The 23,239-nt window shown below is 48.2% G+C and overlaps 1 protein-coding gene and 1 long non-coding RNA gene across 22 annotated transcripts in view; one reads left to right on the top strand and one right to left on the bottom strand.

Moving 5' to 3' along the window:
- The window catches only part of LOC115940101 (uncharacterized), a 97,711-nt gene extending 85,622 nt beyond the window's left edge, over positions 1-12,089 (bottom strand). For 15 of the 19 annotated variants that reach the window (XR_014148781.1, XR_014148768.1, XR_014148778.1 and 12 more), the window contains exon 1: positions 11,246-11,484. This is a non-coding gene — a long non-coding RNA (uncharacterized LOC115940101). The other 4 variants (XR_014148772.1, XR_014148776.1, XR_014148779.1 and 1 more) reach the window with 4 other exon arrangements.
- On the top strand, positions 10,201-23,239 carry NR2F2 (nuclear receptor subfamily 2 group F member 2). Of its 3 annotated transcripts, XM_081831594.1 has the most exons (4): positions 16,555-16,871; positions 18,050-18,300; positions 18,466-18,993; positions 21,763-23,239. In XM_081831594.1, exons 3-4 carry the CDS (start codon positions 18,483-18,485, stop codon positions 22,035-22,037), a joined length of 786 nt encoding a protein of 261 aa, XP_081687720.1. In that variant the 5' UTR covers positions 16,555-16,871; positions 18,050-18,300; positions 18,466-18,482; the 3' UTR covers positions 22,038-23,239. The 3 variants fall into 3 exon arrangements, with proteins under 3 accessions (XP_006730914.1, XP_081687721.1, XP_081687720.1); XM_006730851.3 differs by lacking the exons at positions 16,555-16,871; positions 18,050-18,300 and adding an exon at positions 10,201-10,635; XM_081831595.1 differs by lacking the exon at positions 18,050-18,300 and having other exon boundaries at positions 16,203-16,871.

Raw genomic sequence — 23,239 nt, 5'->3', positions numbered from 1 at the left:
TTGCATAGATCCCAGTCCTGACAGTCACTGGCCTCTGATTGCATATATCCTTAGAAAGTAGAACCTGCTCAAAGAAAGCCTGCCTGTGCATTTGAGAGGGCTTAGCAAAAAGGGGAGGCTATAAAATCCATTTGTGTTCATATTCGGAATGCAATTTATTATCCTGATCTATGATGTTTAATTTCAGTGCAGGAGAATGCTGAGAAAAGGAGAGGCAATTAAGAAAAGAGGGTGATGGAAATGCAGCCCCGTGTTCAAATAGCCACATTTACTCAGCAGATTCAGTCCATAGGATAAACCCCCTCTCCTGTTCCTTTGCATCTGTTGGGGGACCTCCCGTTAGGGAAAGAAATGCAATAATCACTTTAGGGATAGATTATTTCTCCTAAATTGCCTTTATTCTACAGGCAACATGCTCTATCTGGCTGCAAGTTTAGTCCCGGCAAAAAATGTGGAGGGAGTGTTTGATTTTGGATTGCACCTAAGTGCTTTTTTTTGTGCCATTTTCAACCTCATAATGGGTTTGGTCTTGCAAAGAAATAGGATTTGAACAGCATTTTTCTTGTGCACTTTAGAAACCTTTCAAATGAGAAAACTCCCTGACACATTCTTACTTTAGAAAGGTTAGATACACCTGCATAATGAATGGAATTATTCTTAACTTCATTGAACTTTTTGTCCATATGTGATCTGAAATATATATGTGTTACTCATAAGTGTGTGTGTGTGTACGATAAAGATATGCATTCTCAAAAAAGTCTCCCTCCCTTCCTCAAATTATTCTTCCCAATGATCCTTTAAGTTTCTTATAGATCTCAATAACCTTATTGTAGGTGGCAAGTTTAAATGTGCCATATTAATAAGTTGTTATCCAAGACAAATTAAGCCCTTATGTGTCAAAAGCACTTGGCACTGGATTATCTACAAGACAAGTATTTATTGAGTAAATGTTCAGTCCAATTTCATTTTAATGTGGCTGACTGTATGTTTTAGCCTCTTAGGCAGAGATAAAAACACTCAGACCTATAACTGTTTGCAGCATTACACCTAACTTGTCTATTTCTATTATTGTCTCCTAATTTAGAATAGGGAAAGAAGGCTTTTTTTTTGGGGGGGGGTTGTTGTTGTTCTGAAGAGCAGGGAGAGAGATAGAAAAAGGGCTGGCATTCAGCCTAAAGAGAAATCATTGAAACAAATTAATCCTATGCCGTTTAAATTGACATGGTAATCCATCATCAGAGAAGGCAAACTCTGAAAGCAATCTAGAATCTGCCCTGCTCTTTCACTGGCCCTGGAGGCACAAAGACAGATAGTAAAGGGGGGGGGGGGAGGAGGATCATAAAAGTTAGGAATGACTTAGAAAATAATAAAATTGATTATATCAGCTCTCACTGTCCAGCCTCTGAAAACCTCCTTTGGAAACGGGAGGTTAACTTTCAACAGTTGCTTTCAAAGTTTGCTTCTAAGTGGTAGGTCATCTGCAGTGGAGTTCCGACAGTTTGCCTCCTTCTCAAGGCTGCCAGGTTGCTGACTAGTGTAACCGCAGCCTGCCGCATTTAAAAAGTAGACCAACTAGGAGCTCTGGCAGGACCCACACTTACACAGAAACTTTCCCTACAGTGGTAAGGGGATTCTTATGTGGGGTTTAGGATTGGGATTTGTTTTTGTGTTTTGTTATTGTTGTTTATTGGTGGGGAGGAATGGGAGGGAATCTTTTTCTTCTTCTTTTTTTTTATCTCCTATAATCATCTTTTTTTACACTCAATGAAAGTGCATGTTATTGTAATTTTTAAAGTATAACTTTCATAACATCTTTAAAAACGGAGGCAAGTCACCATGCCCTGTCTCTTATTTGTGTCTTTTATTTTGGAGGCTGATTTTTCTAATCTTCCTTCACTTCAAAAAGCCTGTGATGATGATATGTTGTTAAACCTTGTTCAAAATTCATAAATTATATATAAATCTGAAGTGTCACATCCTGGTTGATAGTTAAGATGAAAAAAACCCTTACTAAGAGCTCCATTGTAAAAACAGTGTGCCTGTGTTTTCAACACACAGAATCCTAAGTTGTTTTTTTCTTTCTCTTTAGTGTATTTATGTAATGTTTTTATTTTTGTTTTTATGGGGCAGGGGGGTTGCAGAACCTCGCCTCCTCATTATTGCCTAGACATATAAACTTGAACACAGAAATGAATACTATTTTTAATAATGCATTAAGCTATAAAAGCAAGAGAATTTGAAGATTCTTTTTTTTAATCTCAAAATCTACTCCGTTAACAACAGACAGTGTGTGAAGACAAAAACCCAGATACCTTAGTGCCAAAGGCAAGAAGGCAGAAGGACACGAATATAAACCATACCCCACAGCTGCCCTATTTAAATTTATCTAGGATAGAGTTTCTTCCAGTTTATTAAGAAAACTTTATATGTTCCTGAAACTTCAAAGTAAACATCACACCTCTTTTCTATGATCAGGATTTCTATTCACTGGTTTTTAAAAGAGGGTGAATAATTCTTGCATATTGACTAATGCTTTTTAAAGCACGTAAGCACAAAAGACAAATTAAATGCATTTCCAGGATAAATAGGAAGAGAGTTAAAGGCTCTTATATAAAATATTCATCCACAGCCATGCCAGTAACAATGTTAAGAGTTATTAGCAAAGAAGAAGGAGGTTTAGATGTTTGTGTGTTTGTTTTAAATAGAACCTAGGAAATTTAAATAGTAGTTCTTCAATAACTGAACATTGAACTGCACTTTCTGAAAAAAATCTGATGCCTTTGATTTTGTTTTCTATTTAGAAACAATGTAGGCTTTAGCAAAATAGTGTATGATTTTAAAAGCCATTAAATCAACCAATATCATATGAAAAGAATAAATGAGTAAATAAGCATTAAATCTTGGAGACTGAAAAAAATTACTGTTTAGCCCCCACCCCTCCACACCCCCCATGCCCCTTACATCTGACCATGCTCTAACTTCCTTCTAATTGTATGGTAATATGGCAAAAAAGTATATGCAAAATGAAAATCTGCATCATAACTTGTGGAGTCAATAAATAAGCTATCAACATACATTCTGCAAAGAAATAGGGTTGCCTAACTTTTTAACTTCCCCCTGACATATGATATGATGTGGTCCTGTCAAGAAATACCCAATGTGACATTTTTCACTGAAGCCAACATTCCCTTCCTTTTATGTTTTCACTTTTGCTTTAAACTGTTTTAAGTGATATCATCTAAATCAATTTACCTCAGTCAAGCACTTTGTAATCTCTTCGATAAGGCTGATTAATTTATTATAAATTGTAATGGACAGATGGGAAAAGTACCTTTCTCTATCCTATATTCAAAATAAAAGGACCAGTGTACATTTTATTTAAATGTTATACTTTGTAAACTCTCAAGATGAAACTTCCTATGCTCAAGGAGCTGAATATCATGTTATAAACATCCTCCTCTTAATTTTGAACAGAAGTCCTTTATTTCTAATGTGTACCTTCAACATTTCAAGAAATCAGCCTTTGAGGAGGAGAAATGCAGTTGGTAAATTAATTAATTAATTATGTTTTCTAAATTCACACATAATGTTTTTCTATTATGGCAGTGTGTCTGTCTTTGTTCATCTACTTCTTTAATTATATGCTTTATGTTGAAACTTTTCTTTCAGCCTTCTAAAAACCAGTAGAATGAAAATTAATCCTTAAATTATTTTCCTCCTTGCAAAATGCACCTTGAGTTTGTGGCTAAAGGAAATTAAATCAGATAACTGCCCTTTGTTGTTCTGTTTGTATTTTCTTTAAGTACACTGATGCAGCTAATCAACAATATTAATTTATCTGGATACCTGCCTTACTAATACTTTCGCATTTAAGTGACTGGCACTTGATATCATTTGATTAATGCTTTTTTTTTGACATACCAAAAATGAACTGTCATTTTAAAGATTTCATTACCAGGCTCTTGCAAAAAAGGGGAAAAATATAGAATTAGATGATCTTTCCTCACTCTGTCCACTTCTAAATAAGAGCTGATGTCCACATGGCTTTAGATGTCTTTAGAACTTTCTCATCGGGAATTGCGTTGCACTGTAAAATTAAAAGCATGTATAGCCCACATGAGACTTGGTTACATGGGCAACAAGCCTATCTGTATCTAGAACCTACTCTCTTTTAATTCTTCAATTCATTGAAGAGTAAAATAGAGGATCATGTTGTTGAATTTTTTAAATATATATTAGGCAAAAGATGCTCACCTTTTGTTTAAATGCCCTGCCAAAGCTGCCAAACTGAAAATTGACATTTTTACTTTGAAGTGTCTTTTTATGATTCTGCAAGGCACAATAGCTTTACCATTACTAACTTGCTTCAGCTTGTATTTCAACAATAGTGATTCCAAGGAGCTCATTCAAGACTCTTTTTTGCACTGCTTTCTGAAGCCAGACCCCTGTATGTACACATGAGTGACAGCCTCTATCTAGTGCTTGAGTATATGAACCTTTAATCCATCATAGAACTTCTAACACCATAAGAATATATACACACCCATGCACATACACCTTCATGCAAATAACTGTTATATAACTACCCATTAAAATGCCACCAGGTTTAAAGCCAGCAGAATGAATATTTTCCTAATCTCATCCAGATTTATGGCTATAATTTGGCTACTGGTAAGATTCTAAATTAGCTTTTACTTAAATAAAGAAGGTAAAATATGTAGTAGATTTGGGGGTTTTGAAACCCCCTCCCACGATAATCTCCTGTTGTAGACATGTTAGAAATATTGTTTAAAGTGAGCTGGGTGGTCAGTTAAATGGAAGAAAATATTTCAATACATTATGTTTTCCTATTCCCTAAAGTCCACCTCCATGGAGTGAGCTTCCTTGATGGATGAGACTGTTGTCTCCCTGAATGGAAACCTGCTTTCCTAGGAAGGATGGGGGTGGGGGAGACCAGTGAAGGGCAGGGAGCTCTAAAACCCTGCAACTAAAGTGAATTTTCCTTCCCCGCCCCCCCCTCCCTCCTGTCCTTCCTCTCTGCCTTCCTACCTTCCTCTCTTCTTCCCTTCCTTCCCCTTTCTTGCTTCCTTCTTTGCTACAGCCCCTTTGGTATATTAGTGTAGTTAACCTTCGCTCTGGCCAAGACCAAGGAGGGCTAATGGAGACCCGGTTCGTGACAGCCTCAGGTCAGCGATACTCTAGAGCTGCCATCCCAGGAATTAGAGGATTATCAAGGAAGGAATTTGAGGCACCAATCGCCTCACACCTGAACACATCGCTCCAATCCATTAGGATTCATAATAATAATAATAATAATAATAATAATAATAATCCCTTCTGAAAAAACGGTTAATTGGATCTGAAGTTATATTTCCTGTTGCGTTGAGGGGCCAAGCAGGGCAACCTGAACTGAATTCCTCAGGATGCCAAGAAAATCGAGCAATCTGGGGGGTGGAGGGAGGAGGAGGGATAAACAAACAAACAAATAATCTATCAGCTTCTTCAGAAAGAGCAGATTTTTAAGAAAAGGTCCGGTGCTGGAAAAGGAAGAAGAAACGAAAGAGATTCTCCCCTTTCCTCACCTTCCGCCCCTCCTATTCCCCCCAAAATTAGTGTCCTCTTGATTATTTGCAGCTGTGTCGAACCTCGAGGTTTGTTCACAGGAGCCAGCGAGACTCCCGCTTCTAGAAGTGAAAAGCCATTTTCACGCCAGGACTTTGCTGCTTGAGTTTGGGGAGAAGGTCTCCTCTCCCTCCCAGCAACCCCTCCCCCCAAAGCCTTGCTAACTTCAGCGAGCCCTGGAAGCCTTAGCCCCTCTGCCACTTGAGGCTCTTGCACCCAGCCTTGGGGGCCACAGACCGATTTCCATCGCTGGAGCGTGGCTTGATTCCTCCCCAAAGCTAATTTCCCGCCCTGGAGAGCACGGAGACGCGCTGGGGGCTCCGCTGGTGTATGTCACCCTGCCCCTGCCTTCCTCGTCGGCCTCAGACTTCCTCCCACCTGCCCAGGAGCCCCAAACCTGGCATCCACTTAGCCCTGTGGTCCGCAGCGGGTTCCGCCACCCGGCGGCCGCCCTAGACACTGGGTGGGTGGGAGGGACAGGCAGCCAGCGGGGCTGGGCCGCTGCGTCTTCTTTGGGAACATCAAAGGAGAAAAAGGACAGAGATAAATCAAGGAGAAAGTTCGGAGATGCTGCGGGTCGCGGCTGGGGCGGAAAAATACAACCCGTTTGGGTCACACCTTTACTCCAGGAGGCTGCCTGGAGAGACCGCACTACTGTGGGGGGACCTGCCACCGTCCCCGCGCCGGGCCTGCGTTCCACTCCGGTGGCCACCTGACCACTGTCCCTCCTAAGCGTGGAGCCCGTGGCTCCCAAGCCCTTGGCCCCGTGGCGGCCCGGGCAACTCTTCCCGGGCGGCGGCCGGGAGAAGCCAAGGCGGGCCGCGGCGGACTCCCTGCGGATGGCCGCGCCCTTGCGTCTCCCGTCGAGTAGGGAGACACGGAGGCCTGCGCCCGGGAGCTCCCTGGCGGTGGTCCGGCCGCCCCCCTCGAGGGCTGCTCCCCCTTCTCAGCCTCGCCAAATCCCTGAAAGCCTGGGCCCCCTTCGTCACCCCGGGGGCTTCTAATCACTCCGTATCGATTTCCCTAACTCTTTTCATCCTGTTGAAGACACATCTTAAAACACTCCAGCCCGGAGTGTGCTCTGGGCTTTATCCACACTAATAAAATGATTTACCCTTCTCTCTGCGCTCTCCTCACAGAGGAAAATCATTCAAGCCCCGGCTACTTGTGTGTGATCAGTAAATATTTAGTGCGGTGACATCCTCAGCTAGGCTTCGGATCGATTCGGGGACCACCGGGAGGTGCGCACGGTCCGGGCGGGGCCGCGCCGAGCCCGCCGAGAGGACTCCTCCCGCCCTCGCCGCCCGCCGCTGATTTACGGCCTCGGCAACCAGCAAAAGGGGGCGAAAGCGCGCCGGGAAAATCGGCTTTTCAACCTTTTTACTTTTGACATTCAGCCACCTCCCCAGGCTCTAATTCTCGCCTCTTCTCCTTCCCACCCCCCTCCGCCCTCGGCCAAGGGCGCCCTGTGCGCCCCGCGCGCCCTTCCTGCGGCAGCGCTCTGCGCTCGCGCCCCCGCGCCCCGGGGACCACCTATCACAGCCCTGCGCCGCGACGCGGGGAGGCCCAGGCCCCTGCTCTGGGGGTCGTCGCCTTCGGGGCGAGGTGCACTCTGCCCGCCCACACCTCAGAGGGCGGAGAGAGGGTGGAGAGGCCCACATCTCCATTCGCCGAACAAGGAGCTACTCTCGCTACCTTTTCTCCGACCCTCGGTCATTCCCCTATTTCTGAGGCTGGTCCTCGACGCCCCTTGGGCCGGAGGGCGTCGGGTGGGAACTTTACTTTCCTCGCAGAGAAGCTCCCGTTAAAAGCGAAAAAGCGTTGGGCGTGGATGTGTTGGAAGGGGGCCTCCTGCCCTGACCTTGGGTGCTAGAGGGCTGCGGGCTCCGCAGGGGCAATGTCCACGTCCCCCCGGCCCTCCCAGCCTCCCCTGGGAGCGCACGCTCACTGCAAGGCCGCGCCCTGGACCTGGACCCCAGGCTGTGGGCCCGACCCGGACTCGCCTCTCCTTCGGGACCCGCCACCTCGGACGACTACATTGTCCGATTAGGGAGATGTAAGGGCTTCTAAGCCTCTGGGTTTCCACCATTCTTCCGCCGGGGGGGGGGCCGGGGGGGGGAGCCGGGGGCGCGGCTGGGGCCTGAAAGACTTCAACACTGTTGCCCACCTGTTAGCGGGCCTGCTCTCCTCTCACCTGGGGCCCGGGACTCTGCAGTTCCCTCGGGCCCAGGGAGGAAGGTGAGCGACCTTGCTGGGTCCGCGCACCCCTCCCCAAAGCTAGCGCCCTCTCCTTTGTCCTACTCCTGATTCTCTAAACTGCCTTATCTGCAGACTATATCTTTATACTAATGCATACTTAATTGGTCCGTCTTGACTGTCCATATAAAACAATTTAATTAGGGTGCTTTCTTGCTTTGGAGAGCAAAGAAAAAAAATCTGCCCAGTGCTTATTGTATTTAGCACCAATACAGGCAGAAAATGTAGCACAAGTTTTTGGTTGAAAGAGCACCTCTGTGCCCATTGAAGGGCGTTGATCCGAAAAGACAGAAAGGACAAGTAAAATCGATTTGAAGCGACCCTCTCTGTCCCTTTCACACCATTCAGAAACTCCATTCCTTCTAAGACAAAGACCAGCGCCTTGGGAATTCTCAGGGAAAAAGAGGACTCCAGTCCCATAAGCCTAGGGCACTTTTTAAAAATCCTCAATATTGCACTTAAGACCGGCTCTCGGTTTTCTGTGCCCCCCGCGTGTGGGTTTCACAGACACCCCCTCCGAAGCGCCAGGGGGTATGGCTGACGACACCCCCACCCCTCTGCGCGTTCGGCCTTCTGGCCAGGCCAGACAAGCCTTTTAGGGTTAGTGCAGCCCTCACCTTTGACCCCCAAGATCGGAGTGACTGCCACGCTGCAGAGTGCAGAGTTACAACTCAGGCCAAAGTTAAAACAAGACCAAAAAAAAACAAAAAAACAAAACACTTCTCCACTCCCAACCCAGGGAAACCGGTTCTGGTTCCGCCGCCTGAGCCACCTTACCCAATAACCCCCTCCACCTCAACTTTTTTTTCTTCTTCTTCTTCTTCTTCTTCTTCTTCTTCTTCTTCTTCTTTTTCTTCTTCTTCTTCTTCTTCTTCTTCTTCTCTTGCAATGAACTGCCCTAGCCACCTCTGAAGGAAGGAACTTAAGTTGTCAGGGCAGCGTCGCTGGGTTGCGGTGAGTTGTCCTCCATAAGGAACCCGAATGCCAGGTTATCCGACAGGCGCCCAGGCTGGGGAAGGCGGTCATCGATCAGACCTGGCAGGGAAGGGAGGAGGGAGAAGAGGAGAGAGGAGGGCAGGGGAGGGGAGAGGCTGGGCAGTGATCACCTTCACCTGCCCTGAGCCCAGCCCCCCTGTTGAACTATCCCTCGACCTCCTGCCGGGGTTAAAGGGGGCGGGGGCGGAAGGGAGGTGGCACCCCACCCCAGTTACACAAGTGGCCTCCTTCTATAAGAGAATGAGTTCACCACCTCCCCAGAGAAGCCTCACCATCCATCCACTCAATATAACTGATGAGACAAACCACAAGGAAAAACTTCTGTAGCCCATATTTATGGTATTAATGAATAGTTAAAAAAAGATTTACACTTCTTACGATCAATATTCTGAGTTATTTCCCTCAAAGTATATAATTACAGTGTCTTCAGAGTTTTCATCATTGTTTGAGGTGGCAAAACCATTTGTAATTTTCATTAGCCAGTAAACATGTAATTAACATTCAGCACTGTGTTTAACTTAATTCCTGTTTAAGACAAGGACAAGAAGCAGCCGAAGAGCGTTAGTTCCATTTGTCAAGTCTGACATACATCTTACCATAACAGTTTCCTAAAATAAAAGATCCGTGTTTCCCCATTATTCTTCTCTTAAAACAAAAAAATCCATTAGTTAAAACTGTATTAAAACTGCAAGAGGCAACATAGTTTATTCTCAATTTTGCCTAGTTACTGTATTCCTGCTTCCTTTTTTCATTTGGGAGGGTGGGTGAAGGGAGGGGGTTAATTAAGCATTCATTATTTGAAGACTTGAAATTGGGAACCCCTCCCCCCAAAAGAAATAGGTTTCCTCCTCAGGAAAGTTCTAGAATGGGGACTGGAAAAGGGGGGCATCTGCAGGGGAGAGGGAAAAATCACTTGGGGGGACACGAGTTAAAAGTAGGAAAATGAGGATTCCAACGGATTCCTAGGAAAAATGTTGCCCTCCTGTTTCAAGTTCTATCTTTGATCCAGGGTGAGGGGAGCCTGTCTGCCAGTCTGCTAGGCTGCTGCTTTTTCCCCCTCCTCTCCCACCTCTGTTTTTTTCCAACTTGCTTTAGGATTAGCCTCCATCCCTCTCGACCCCAAACAGTGGAATTTGGCTGTGCCTCGGGTCGTCTTGCTTTGCAATATCGCCTATAGTTGTTGGCGGTTTTCTGCTGAGGCTGAGCCGTTTGCTCCAGCCTCCGACTAAACTCATTAAGTTGGGAGATTTTTTTCAATTGGACGGGTGTTTTTAAAGTCTCGTCTTTCCAGCCCCAAACAAGGTGTAACAACGCACTCTTCCTTCTAAGGAATGAGATGAGAGACAAGGATCACTCCAGACATCTCCTACCTACGGTTTGGGGGTTTTTTTCTTAAAGGCGAGGCTTGCATTCCTCAGCAGCTATGTACAAAGCTCCCTGAAACCTCGTCTCTCTAAAGTTAGTGTGCAGGGTTTTCCAAGGCTGAGAACGCCTAATACATGGGGAAGCACTTCCTTGAGGTGGAAGATTTCTCCCTTCACCTTTCCTCTTTTTCCCTGCAGGCTAGTGCCTACTTTTTATCAGTTTGCACAATCGCTTAGATAAACACCGAGGAGGAGATTCTCTTTAATTATCAAAGACACATCTTTTCAGGGGGCCAACAAAGCGTTTATTTCACCCGCCAAACTAAAGGAGAGTTATTCCAGTTTAGAAGGAAGATGCAAGCGGTTTGGGACCTTGAACAAGGCAAATATGGTTTTGGTATGTTTACTTACAGTATTTTTTTTCTCTCTCTCTCCTTTCTCACTTTTCTCCTTGTGCTGTGTGGGGCTGGGGATGACTTGGGGCTTTTCAAAATATCGGTTTGCTAACGTGTATGAAATGCCTAGGACTGTGGTTTCAGAGGTTTGGGGGGGCAGTCAATTCAATGCATTGCCATATTTTATTACATGTGTGTGATAGGAGAGGTGGTGGAGGGGGGAAGAGGGGGAAAATACAATTGCAAAGCTGCCAAAATATGATTAAACCGAAGCGTAAAGACTGCGGTGCCTCCCCATCTCCTCGTCCTGTCTCCTCAAACTCATTTCCTTCGATAGAGCAAAACTAAAAGCCAGTCCTATAAGCGTGTGTTGTTTTTTTTTTTCCAAGCAACAGACGACTCGGTTTTCTAGCAAAGGAGCTGCGAGGCTCGCACTAAGTATCAGAATTTACTGTTCGATTTGCCTCTGCGCTTCATTTTGCAACCTTGTGCAACTGACAGCCAGCCAGGCAGGGAGGGAGGAAAGCTCTGCCCGGCGCCCTCGGCCGCGGCTCGGGGAGGCGAGCGCTCGGTTAAAGCTAGGAGGAGAATCGCGACGAGAAGGGTACTCACCATCGGGCGGGGTGGTGGAGCTGGCGTGCGGATTTCAGGCAAACGTTTACCTTTTTGCTGTCTATTGCAACCGCGTCGGGCTGACTTAAGCAATTCTGTGCTCTGTCCAGAACGTTCAAGGAACGGTTCCTCATTTTTAAAAAGCCAGCGAGAGAGACGACAGAGACAGAGAAAGAAAAAGAGAGGAGGGGGTGAGGGGGACGCACATAAACCCAGTTCAAGGAAAAAAAAAAAAAAAACCATCACCTCTCCGCCAGTGACTCGGGAAACGCAGAGGTGGCGAGATCCGAGTCCGGTCCAACCAAGCTAGAGCCAATTAATTTTAAATCCTGAAGAATTATTCAGATTAAAATGTACAGAAGTTTCATTCTCCTATGCCTACGTGAGCTCAAAGTCGTTTCCCTTTAAGAGCTCCTTTTCTTTTAAAGTTGAATTTTAGGCAGCGAGGACTCTTACACTAGGGGGCAGACAGATACTGTACTTGCTCCAGTCTTAAGCAATTTTTTCCCTCCCAGCATATGCTCTGATTTAGCACTGTAAATTTTTCAGAGGACCCAACTCTGACAGCCCCTGGTGATTTTCAAAGTACCACAAGCCAGTGGTTAAAAATTGCATTGACTTGGAAGTTCAGAGGGACACAATGGAAGCCCCTTTCCCTATTCATGGAGCTCCAGTGTGGTGGAAGAGAAAAACACACACGGACTAGATTGAGGGAAAGGAGGAATTCAATGAATCCTGGTGGACAGAACTGGTTTCTACTGAGTTCAGAGTTAAACTCGCCATTTGCTGGGGTCTGTATTCATATTGTGATTTAATTTGGAGAGAATTACAGCCATCAGTCCACTTTCTGCAAGAAAATCATATTCCTGGGTGGGTTTACTTTTCTTTTCTTTTTTTTTTTTCACCAGAGTAAAACAAATGTTTTTCCAACTTTCTCCAGCTAAATTAAAGCTTGCCATTCCTCTCATTAAAATAAATTTACATCTACAATAAAAGACTGGGCTGGATTTTTTTTTTTAACAGTAACGACATATTGATATTTATCTGTTAGTCTTAAAGCTGTTTATTCAAGGGAAATGAGCATCTCTGAAAAAGACATTTTAAAATATTTTCCCCTCTTTTTTTTTTTTTTTTTCCTCAGTCTGCAGTCCTTTCTCTTCTTCTCTGCAGTAAAATTAACTATAATTGATAGGGTCATTTATTTATTTATTTATTTGGATTTTTTTGATAGCATCCCATAACTGAATGAATCCTAAAATGCAGAGTGAAACACCTCTGACTTTCATGGCAGCCCTGTGGTCGTGTGCTTTAGCAGGCTTCAGTTCTGTAAGAGATTGGGAAATTCTTCATTTTAAATCTGAGACCATCAGAGCGCACTTCAAATACCAAAAATCTCTAAGTGTACTGTGGAGGCTCTTCCTCCTCAAAAATTTCCCACTTCATGTCTGTAGAAGGTGATCTTGCTATGGAAGTGTCTGCACTCAAGAGGCGAGATTAAGAATTCCCTACAATCAATTATTCCCATCTTCTATGAAATTGAGATGGGTATGCCCATTCGATTTCCTATTTCAACACAGCCCCGCCACATCTTTGTTGAGTTTGCCCCTAATCTACTGACATTTGTAGCATTAGGCAATCCCTTGAATCATAGGGGTTGAAAGGCAAGGAAAAAAAAAAAAAAACAACCTTCTCTGAAATGATTTCTTTTCCATCCTTCTGTCCTCTTTAAGAGAAAGTTATATTGTGTCTCTAATCAACCTGAAATTCTCAGCCTGCCTTCTCTCTGTGGCAATCTCATTACACACCAGGTTTATGATAGTTCAGTGTCCACTATAGTTGGGTTGTGGGTTTTTGTTTTTTTTTTTTTTTACAACTTTCAAATAATCCCAGCACCTGCAGCTTTAGTGAAATACGTGATTTCAGCGGAAAAGGGGTGAGGGCTAAGAAGCTTTCAGGAATGAAGTGTAAGGGGGGGGGTTCCTCCTTCCCTAAAAACTAGCCCCTGTCTGTCTACATCTTCACTTAGTACCTACCTTGTATTCTGCCTGTGTGTAAAGGGTACTGAATGCAAAGTGCACGCCAGCACAGGTCAGTTATATGTGTGGTTTATGGTTTTTTAAAAATCTTTCATCTCGTCGATTTTTTTGAGCTATCAAGGATGCTTTCCTGTGGTCATTAATTTACCCTTCATGTGTCCATGTTTCCTGAAGCTTAGCGTGCTTTATGTCAAATAATTTAATTGTTCATAAACCTGGCTGGCTTACCAGTTTACAGCTTTTCTCAGTGCAAAAATGTGTATGATGGCGTCAAAATTTTGTTCCATAAATGTTGAATAATCACAATTCACTAACTTCTCATAATCAACCGAAAGGTTACTGCGTTGAAATATAGTGTATTCTGTGGGGGCAATTCTAGATGTTTGATGTTTAAAACCAAACACCCTGGAATTCAGAGACACATCCATGTTGATGATTTTAGCACATTGAGCAGAATGGCACAGGCTATGAAGTTGTTCTTATTGCAGTGAATCTCTTGAGATTGGCTTGTGTGTGGTTTTTGTGAGTTGTACTTGGTATTATTCCCAATTTGGAGCAGAATTTCTGGTTGTGTTTTAGTGACTATATGGATGCTTTAAAGGAACTTGAGGAACAATGAAGTTCGTACTCAACTGGTCCATGACCTAGAAGCACAGTCGCTGAAGTCTTTGTCTGTGTACAATGACAAATGTGCATCTGATACATGTGCGCTTACATGTGTGTACAGAGGGTATGCACAGGGGAGGTTGGCAGGCTGCTTCCGCTTGTCCATCAGCGGGCAGAACGGTCTATTCACCTCTCTCCACGATTGGGTGTGTGGCAGGACGTTGGCTTGTGAGTTAGCTATAACTAATGAGAGAGGATAAAGTTGAGGAAAATTGATTTTAATTGCGTCATGACAATGAGATGAAGTCTACTTGGGCTTCTCAGCATCCGAGCAGCTTTATTTGAGCAATTAAAATGTCAGGCCACATACCTGTGAAATGTTAACCCCACAAGGAAAAGATAGACGCTAAACGACTTTTTTTTCCTCGAAAAGGGAAAAAAGAAATAAGCCTCAAAACCAAGCAAGTGATCAGAGTTGATAAAGAGAAGGGTCCACCAGCACCCGGATTTGACCAAATCTTTCGTTTGGTAAATGCCTCCAAGCTCGGTTCGCGGCACCTTCCTGCCCCCCCGCCACCCATTACCCCTCTGCAAAGAAACCGGGGAACTTTTCTCTTTCTCTGGCATTGTGGGCACAAAGATGCGCCTGGAGTCCCGGGTGGTGCGCGAGCGACGGATTTCGTGGCATCGCCAAGTTGCGGGAGGCGAAGTCCTCGATTCCACCCAAAGCCTCTCGCGGAGCCTTTAAGAGGCGTTGTGTGTGCGCGCCGCGCTCCTCTCCCCGTGGGGCGGAAACCTCCGGTGCGGGGTGCGGGGTGCGGAGAGCTTGGGGGCCGCGTGCCCGGGGCCGGCCCGGGCCCATCTCCCGCCTGGCGGTGGTGGCGGCGCGGCCGCCCCCTCCCCGCCCCCCTGGGCCCCCCGCGCTCCCCGCGCCGCGGCCGCGACGACGCTCGCGCTAGGACCGGGCTGAGCCCGCGGCCGCCATGGCGGGGCCGCCGCGCTCCGGCCAATGACGACGAGGGGGCGGCGCGCGCGCGCCTGGCCAGGCCAACCCCGGCTGCTGCCTTATAAGGCGCGCCGTCACCATGGCAACGTGCGCTAAGTTGCAGCAGTCGTGTCAAAGTTCACTATATAGAGAGCTCAGTGAGCTGATCGCGGAGAAGCCACTTCTGCCAGCCCCGGCGCCTATAAATCGCATTCCCTCCCGCGCCCCCCTTTTTAGCATATTTGATCACTTTGATTCTCTGTTCTTTTCTCTCCGCGGTGTGTGTGTGCGTGCGCGCGTGTGTGTTTTCTTCTCCTCCTCCTCCTCTCCCCGAGTTGCCTCCTTTCTCCGGGTGCCGTGCTGCCTTTTTTCCCTTCTTTCATTCTTTCTCTCCGTCTTTTTCTCCCCCCTCTGCGCACGAAGGATGTGCTTCTAGGTGGTGATCTGCCCTCCTCTCTCTCTTTTATCATTTCTCCCCCGCCGCCGGCGAGTTGACTCTTTCCCTATGTGTGTGAGGCGGCGGCGGCAGCAGCAGCAGCAGCGGCTCCGGCGGCGGCAGCAGCGGCAGCAGCGGCTTCAGCGGCGGCGGCGGCGCTAGACGCGGCGGCTCCGGGCCCGACCCGGCGGCTTCGGCGGCGGCGGCGGCGGCTCCTGCGGCGGCGGCGGCCCGGGCGGCCCGCAGGGAGCGGCGAGCGGCCTCCATCCGGCGAAGGCGGGCGGCGGCGGCCGGAGCGAGCGAGGCGCGCGCCGGGCGCCCGTGGCAGGCGGCGGCGGCGGCCCAGCGCCAGGACGACGCCGCGCAGCGCCCGACGCGGACCACTTTCATGCTGATTCCCCCGGACCCGGGCAGCGCTCCGGCCACTCCGCGGGCCGCCGGCCTCCGCCCCGGCCTGCCCGGCTCTCTGGGCGCGCCCGCGACCGGCGCCTCCGCTCTCCCAGTCCTCCTGATTTCGATGGCTTTCCTGAATGGCTGACTGTGGGCTGCCCTGGACTTGGCCCCCGGACAGTCGCCTCTCCTCCTCCTCCTCTTCCTCCTCCTCTTCCTCCTCCTACTCCAACTCCTCGGCACACCAGCTCTGAGAGCGAGAGAGTGAACGAGAGAGGGAGGGAGAGAGTGAGAGCGAGCGAGATCTTTGGAGAGATTTTTTTTTTTTTTTTTTTTTGCCTCCTACTTCTGTCTTGAAGCCAGACAATCGACTTGCAGCTCTCCCTCCCCTCCCTCTCTCTCCACGTTCTGCTCCCACTCTCTCTCCCCTGGCCCCTTCCCCTCCCCTCCGGGCGGAAAGCCCCCCGAAAGCAACAAAGCTGAGCCGAGGGAAACAAACAAAACAAACACACCGGGCCAGACAAGCAATCGACAAAACTTTGCAAAAGCAGAAACAAAAAAGGAAAAACTAATCAACCTCAACCAACCAGCCCCCGAGCCACCCGGGGCGCCCTCCCGCGCCCTCTCGCACCCTCGCACACACAAAAGGCGGCGCGCCGGAGCCCGAGACCCGGGAGCCGCCGCCGCCCGCAGCCAGGGGAGCAGGAAGTCCGGACGCGGCCCCCATAGATATGGCAATGGTAGTCAGCACGTGGCGCGACCCCCAGGACGAGGTGCCCGGCTCGCAGGGCAGCCAGGCCTCGCAGGCGCCGCCTGTGCCCGGCCCGCCGCCCGGCGCCCCGCACACGCCACAGACGCCGGGCCAAGGGGGCCCGGCCAGCACGCCGGCCCAGACGGCGGCCGGTGGCCAGGGCGGCCCCGGCGGCCCGGGCGGCGACAAGCAGCAGCAGCAGCAGCACATCGAGTGCGTGGTGTGCGGGGACAAGTCGAGCGGCAAGCACTACGGCCAGTTCACGTGCGAGGGCTGCAAGAGCTTCTTCAAGCGCAGCGTGCGGAGGAACCTGAGCTACACGTGCCGCGCCAACCGGAACTGTCCCATCGACCAGCACCACCGCAACCAGTGTCAGTACTGCCGCCTCAAAAAGTGCCTCAAAGTGGGCATGAGACGGGAAGGTATCGGCCTCTCATTTCTCCCCCCCCCCCCCCGCCTGGGGTCCCGGGGCCCTGGGTGCGTTTGGCTAGCCCGCTCTGGGTAAGGACGCAGAAGCCCCAAGCTCTTCTCTTCGTGTTGCAGCTGAAAGGGGTTTTATACTAGAAGCAAGTTCTGCACTGGAACCCAGACCCCCAAATCCGCATGCTTTGGCCGACTGATTTCCTCCTCTACTTTCTCTTCGGGCTGTTTCATTTTCTTTGCATTGATGGCGAGTTCATTCGAGTTCGCCTTTCTGCGAGGGATGGGGTGTTGTCTGTTGTTGTTTTAAAGCCTGGTTTACTTCTTTGCCTTTCCTCTCAATTTCTCTCTCTCTCTCTCCCCTTGTTTTTCCTGCATGTTCAACATATGTCCCTCCTCCCCACCCCTCTCCCCAGCCCCCACCTTCTCAAAAAAAAAAAAAAAAAACAACCTGAGATTGTACTTTTGTACAGGAGGTTCAAATTACAAATGGCAATTTTATGCACTTCGCCGTATTAACGCTGCTGCCCGGGCAGCGCTCATGTGACCCTCCGTGGATTAACATTCTGCTAAAAAAAAAAAAAATACCTCTGTTTTCTTTTTTCCTTTCACTTTTGAAAGGAGGAGAGCGCGATAGGGAGCAGGGAAGGGTGGGCGAGGGGCCCTCGGCGGCTGCTTTCGCTCTGCGCGAGTTGGGTCTTTGTGATATAAAATTCGCCGAGCGCCGCGAGCCGTGCTCGGCCAATGGCGCGCTCGGCGCCGGGCGCGGGCTCCCGGCTAGGGCGAGCGAACGCCGGGCTTTCTTTGTGTTTCTGCGAGAGCGACTCTCCCGGTCCGGCGTCAGATAACAGCCCGAGCCCGAGCCTCGCCAGCTTTCCCCGGCCCTCTCGGGCCCTACCCGGGCTGCGCCGGCGCCGGCCGCCTGCTCCCCGCCTCTCCCCGGCTTCCTCTCGCCTCGGCCGGCCTCTCTCTCCGCCCTCTCCCTCCGTCTCTCTTTCTTCGCGCACACTGATTAGGCTGCCGCCAGACCTCGGCTTTCCGCTCGTCTCTCACCGGGGGGTTCCCCGCCGGGCTGGGGCTGGGGCTGCGGGGTTTGGGGGAGAGTTGTTCCGGGGTGGCCGCAGGCCGTCTGGGGTGAACCCTTGTGTCTTTTGCAAAAGCGTCTCACCCTCCCCCCCAGGCTCGCCCCTCCCGCTCCCTCTCCTCCAATCAATAAGAAATATCAGCTGTTTAGCAGTAAAGAAGAAAGATGCCCCCAGAATGCTACATCCCGCCCACAGTGCCGGGGACCCCGAGGCAAACTGGTCAATTCTGGGTCCTCGGCGGCCCGGCCCCGGGCGGGCCTCGGAAGCAAGTGTGCGGCTCAGGCCGCCAGAGCCTGCCTGGGTGGTGGCTCGAGGGGAGTGCTGCCGGGCTCCCGGCAACTTCCAGGTCTGTGGCCCTGGCGCGCTGGTGAGAGGGGCAGGCCTGCCCATTCCGGCGCGGCGCGGCGCGGGGTCTGGGTCAGGTGGGGGTCGGGCTGGGGCAGACCCTGCCGGGGGAGCTGGGGCATGAGGCTGGTCATTAACTGCGGGGTGTCTCCTTTCCTCCCCGCAGCGGTGCAGAGGGGCAGGATGCCGCCCACCCAGCCAACCCACGGGCAGTTTGCGCTGACCAACGGGGACCCTCTCAACTGCCACTCGTACCTGTCCGGATATATTTCGCTGCTGCTGCGCGCCGAGCCCTATCCCACGTCGCGCTTCGGCAGCCAGTGCATGCAGCCCAACAACATCATGGGTATCGAGAACATTTGCGAACTGGCCGCGCGGATGCTCTTCAGCGCCGTCGAGTGGGCCCGGAACATCCCCTTCTTCCCTGACCTGCAGATCACCGACCAGGTAGCCCTGCTTCGCCTCACCTGGAGCGAGCTGTTCGTGCTGAATGCAGCACAGTGCTCCATGCCCCTCCACGTCGCCCCGCTCCTGGCCGCCGCCGGCCTACACGCCTCACCCATGTCCGCCGACCGAGTGGTCGCCTTTATGGACCACATACGGATCTTCCAAGAGCAAGTGGAGAAGCTCAAAGCGCTGCACGTTGACTCTGCCGAGTACAGCTGTCTCAAGGCCATAGTCCTGTTCACCTCAGGTAGGAAGGAGCCCTGCCCTCTCCTGCCCAAGGACTCCTAGCTCAGAGTTAGGGCCCCGAGAACTTGGGAGTCCCCAGAGTGAGCCCAGCCTCCCCCTTGAAAGGCCAAACTGTTGAGTGGGAACTTTGTGTAGGTGCTGGGCTTCTCCAGGCCCGTCCAGGGGACTAGAGAGGAAGGGTGGACTTCAGGCAGGTTGCTTCAGACAGGAGCTCGAAAAATGGGCCATGGGAAGGCCTCTGGGGCCTGCCAGACTGGGATGCATGTTCCTGCTCCCTCCCTCAGCCCCGGCCTCCTGGGCGAGCTGAGCCTATGCAGTCTCCCCTACCCCATGGCTCTCTCTCTGTCACCCTGGCTGAGCCTGCAGGAGATGCCTCTGAGCCCTGGCGCTGTCCTGGCATCATCTCTGCAGGGGAAAGTTTGCCCCTGCAGGGGAAAAGTTTGTCTGCTAACCCAGTAGGAGTTGGAGCTCCAGGCAAATCCAACCCGAGGGCAGCAATTTTCTAAATCCTATTCTTATTAAAACAGTGCAGACCTGCCAGGAGAGGAGGAAGAGTTGTCAGGAAGGGGCAAGAGGAAGAAAGGGGCCATCATAACTGTTCAGAATGTGTGCAAGGGGTGGAAGACTCTGGCCTCCCGCTTCCTCTGCCCAGGCAAACACTTAAGGCAATTTTCAAACAACCCGAAGTGTATGCCAACTTGGGCTGGATGTGAATGTTGCCAGAGATATAAAACCATCACTGACTGCATTAGGAAATCTAATTAGTTTGTATGTAGTTTAACCTGTGTGAGTAATAGATCTAATATTAATTAACTCTTGAGGCCAAATGATTTTTGAAGGTGTCTGGCTTTCCACTTTGGGCCACACCTGCGCCTTTTGGCTGCCTCCAGGCTGAGTTCAGCCTATCCCAAGTGGGTGGAAATCACCGCCTCCACACTCTTGGTCTAAGTTGTCAGCTGATCCCTTTGTCATGCCTGAGAGGGGAGAGGGGTTCCTAATTCAGAATAACAAACATTTGGATGTTGGTAGGGCTTGGACCCTAGAAACTGCAGTTTCCACAGCTTGTAATCCGGACATTAGGAGAGCTGAGTAGTTCCTGTGGCAGACAAAAAGATCCACAATCTCTTCTTTATTGTTTGAAGGAAATCTGGGGACCCCAATCATTAGCTCAGTCGATTGCAGGTTCTGAGTCCTTAACCCACTGTCTCTTATACGTTGCTGTTTTTCACACATAACCCCCCCCCCAACAGCCACCCCAAATTCTGCCTTTGAAAGTCCTTAGGTGATCAATTAAAGGGCAGTGTCTGGGCAAGGAAGAGCTGTATGGAGAGAGGCTTGGATCTGGAGTATTTTTCTCAGGGGAACTGTCATAACTAGAATATTTGCCTGATGCAAATGTACAGGAAGGATATTCCCCTACCCCACAGCCACCTTCACCCCCATCCCACAACCCTGCTACACCCAGCCCAACATCCCAGATGTTGGGGGTGTTGTTAATTTCTCGCTATCATTGTTAGCTCTTAGCCTTACTTACCCTTGGTCTTTCAAGGAAAGAAATGCCTGATACTGTCGTAACAGTTTAATTTATTACTATTTGCAAAATGTAGAGGCCTGTGTGGAGAATGCAAATCGCCTCACAAAGAGATAAAGGTCCCTCTTATCTGATTCATAGGGAGACACACAGTGTACCAATGCAGAGGGAGGGAGTCCTATGCAAACAGATCTTTTAATTCCTGACCACAGACACCTATGCATTCTTTACATGTGGAGTCCTAGATACACACACGAGGAAATTGCATGTGTGTTCTGGCTCTTGGGCTGGAGGCAGTGGCGGCTGTTTTAAGGATGCACAATATGCATGTGTAGCCCCAGTCTTGTCTGGGGAACCCAAAAAGGTCAGGTCACAACCTGCACTGCCTTCACTGAGCAGCCTGTCTTTTCAAAGGCACTTACTGTATTTTTCCCATATCCGAAAGAGAAAAGTGTTTTCCTGAAGATAACAGGGAGGGGTTTCTTCTTGGAGGGACCTGGGTTTTTTTTTTTTTTTTAAAAATAAATAAATAAATACATAAAGGGGGGTACGAGAAAAAGGGAGAGAGAAGAAAAGGGGGAAAAGAAACAGCTCAAATGAACAGAGAGATCACAGTTTGCATGGCTGCCCTTCAATAGGGCTGTACTGACAAGATCAGTTTTAAAGGGCCACTTAAATCAGTTTCAAAGACTGGAGAAAAATGAGTCGCCCTCTTTGGGGAGAATCTGAGGCTGGGTCGTGGACGCCATTACTAGAGGCTGGGCCAGGTTGTTGCCCCCCCCCCCCCATATAATTATAAGCCAAACTATTATTTACAGAGGAGGAGGGGGAGGAGCCCTGGCAGTTTTGGTTTCATCTGTTTGTCTGTCTGTTTACTGACTTGAGCCAGATTTCACCCAATGCACTTGGCTTGGGCCTCCCAGTGCCCAAGTCTGAGGACTGGGACAGTGAAAGCCTGCAGTGCTCAGAGCTGTGTTTGACTTTAAAGCAAATACCCCAGGATCATCTCGTGCTCTCCTTCCCCCCCTTCCCGCCCCCCAGCCAGCTTCCCTCCGCCCAAGTTTTCAGTACAGAGAGGCATTTGCTTCAACTCCGGTTGGGGCAGTTTGACAGAGCCCTGTACACACACCTCATGTGACCCATTTCAAACCTCTTAATCTGATGACTGAATTCTTCTTCTCCTCCTCCTCCTCCTCCTTCTTCTTCTTCTTTTTTTTTTTTTTTTTAACTTTCTTCCAGATGCCTGTGGTCTCTCTGATGTAGCCCATGTGGAAAGCTTGCAGGAAAAGTCCCAGTGTGCTTTGGAAGAATATGTTAGGAGCCAGTACCCCAACCAACCAACGCGATTCGGAAAGCTTTTGCTTCGCCTCCCTTCCCTCCGCACGGTCTCCTCCTCAGTCATAGAGCAATTGTTTTTCGTCCGTTTGGTAGGTAAAACCCCCATCGAAACCCTCATCCGGGATATGTTACTGTCCGGCAGCAGTTTTAACTGGCCGTATATGGCAATTCAATAAATAATAAATCAAAATAAGAAGGGGGAGTGAAACAGAGAGAAAGAAAAGGCAAAAGACTGGTTTGTTTGCTTAAATTCCTTCTGTTAAGAAAGGATATAAAAGGATGTTACAAGTTTGCTAAAAGAAGAGAGGGGAAGAATTTAATGGACTGTGAATTTCAAAAAAAAAAAAAAAGACTGTCAAATGAACTTTTACAGAATGCATTAAAAAAAAAAAAAACTCCTGTGTCGGTCAGAACAACTTGCTACTTATCATTTTTGTATAAAAAGGAAATTAGTCTTTTTCTTTTTTTGGTAAAATTTTGAAAAATATTGCTAAAAGTGCATTTAAGGAGATTGGGAGAAAATTAGCAGAATGGAGAAAGTAAGTCTTTTTTTTTTTTCCAAATTATTAATTGTCCTGTGTCTATGTACCTCTAGCTGTTCTTTTTTGTACTTTTCTGGTTCCAAACCAGTTTATTCTGTGGTTCTATAATAAGTTTTGATATAATCTTGGCTTCTTAAAAACTGTGTATCCTTAAAATATATGTTCTGCAAGAATTAAAACTGAGTCCATGAAAATATCATAGGAAGACATAAAACTTTAAAAGGCAACTCAAAGATGGTGGAAACGCACTTACAAGTGGTGACCAAAAATTTTAGGTGAAGTTGAGCACTCTTAATTTGAAACTGGAGGAACCACATACAACACTTAACTTCCCCAACCCTGCCCTCCCCCCAAAAAAGACACCATGACAAACCTAGCTTTTTAAAAATATTTTAAGAAAGAGAATGAACTGTGGAATTTATTGGCAGCCAAGGAATGTGTCCAAGACACATGCTGAGGTTTTGAATAAAAAGTGAACTTTTGTAATTTGAATTGGGTCCCGCTTAGTTCTTGAATTGTTACGAAAATCCTATATCTGTTTGTATATTTGCAAACCCTTTGTATTATAATTGTTGATATTTTCCCTTTTTAAAAAATACCATTGAAATCAGCATGACAAAATAACACTGTTGGCACTTATAGGTAACGTGATTGATTCAGTATCTTAGAGTTTACAGTTTGTGTTTTTAAAAAAACTGAAGGTTTTTTTTTAAGTGCAACATTTCTGTATACTGTAAAAGTTATAATAACTGAACTGTTTGGTCGAGTCTTTGTGTGTTATATTCCAAGGAAAATTGAAAGTATTCAGAAATTAAAATATTATTTGATATCTGAAA

The sequence above is a fragment of the Leptonychotes weddellii genome, chromosome 9 (genome assembly GCF_054177405.1).
Source record: "Leptonychotes weddellii isolate Sample4059 chromosome 9, ASM5417740v2, whole genome shotgun sequence".
In the NCBI taxonomy this organism is placed as follows: Eukaryota; Metazoa; Chordata; class Mammalia; order Carnivora; family Phocidae; genus Leptonychotes; species Leptonychotes weddellii.
The sequence above is the reverse complement of the archived record's forward strand: the minus strand, read 5'-3'. Positions and strand labels throughout refer to the sequence as shown.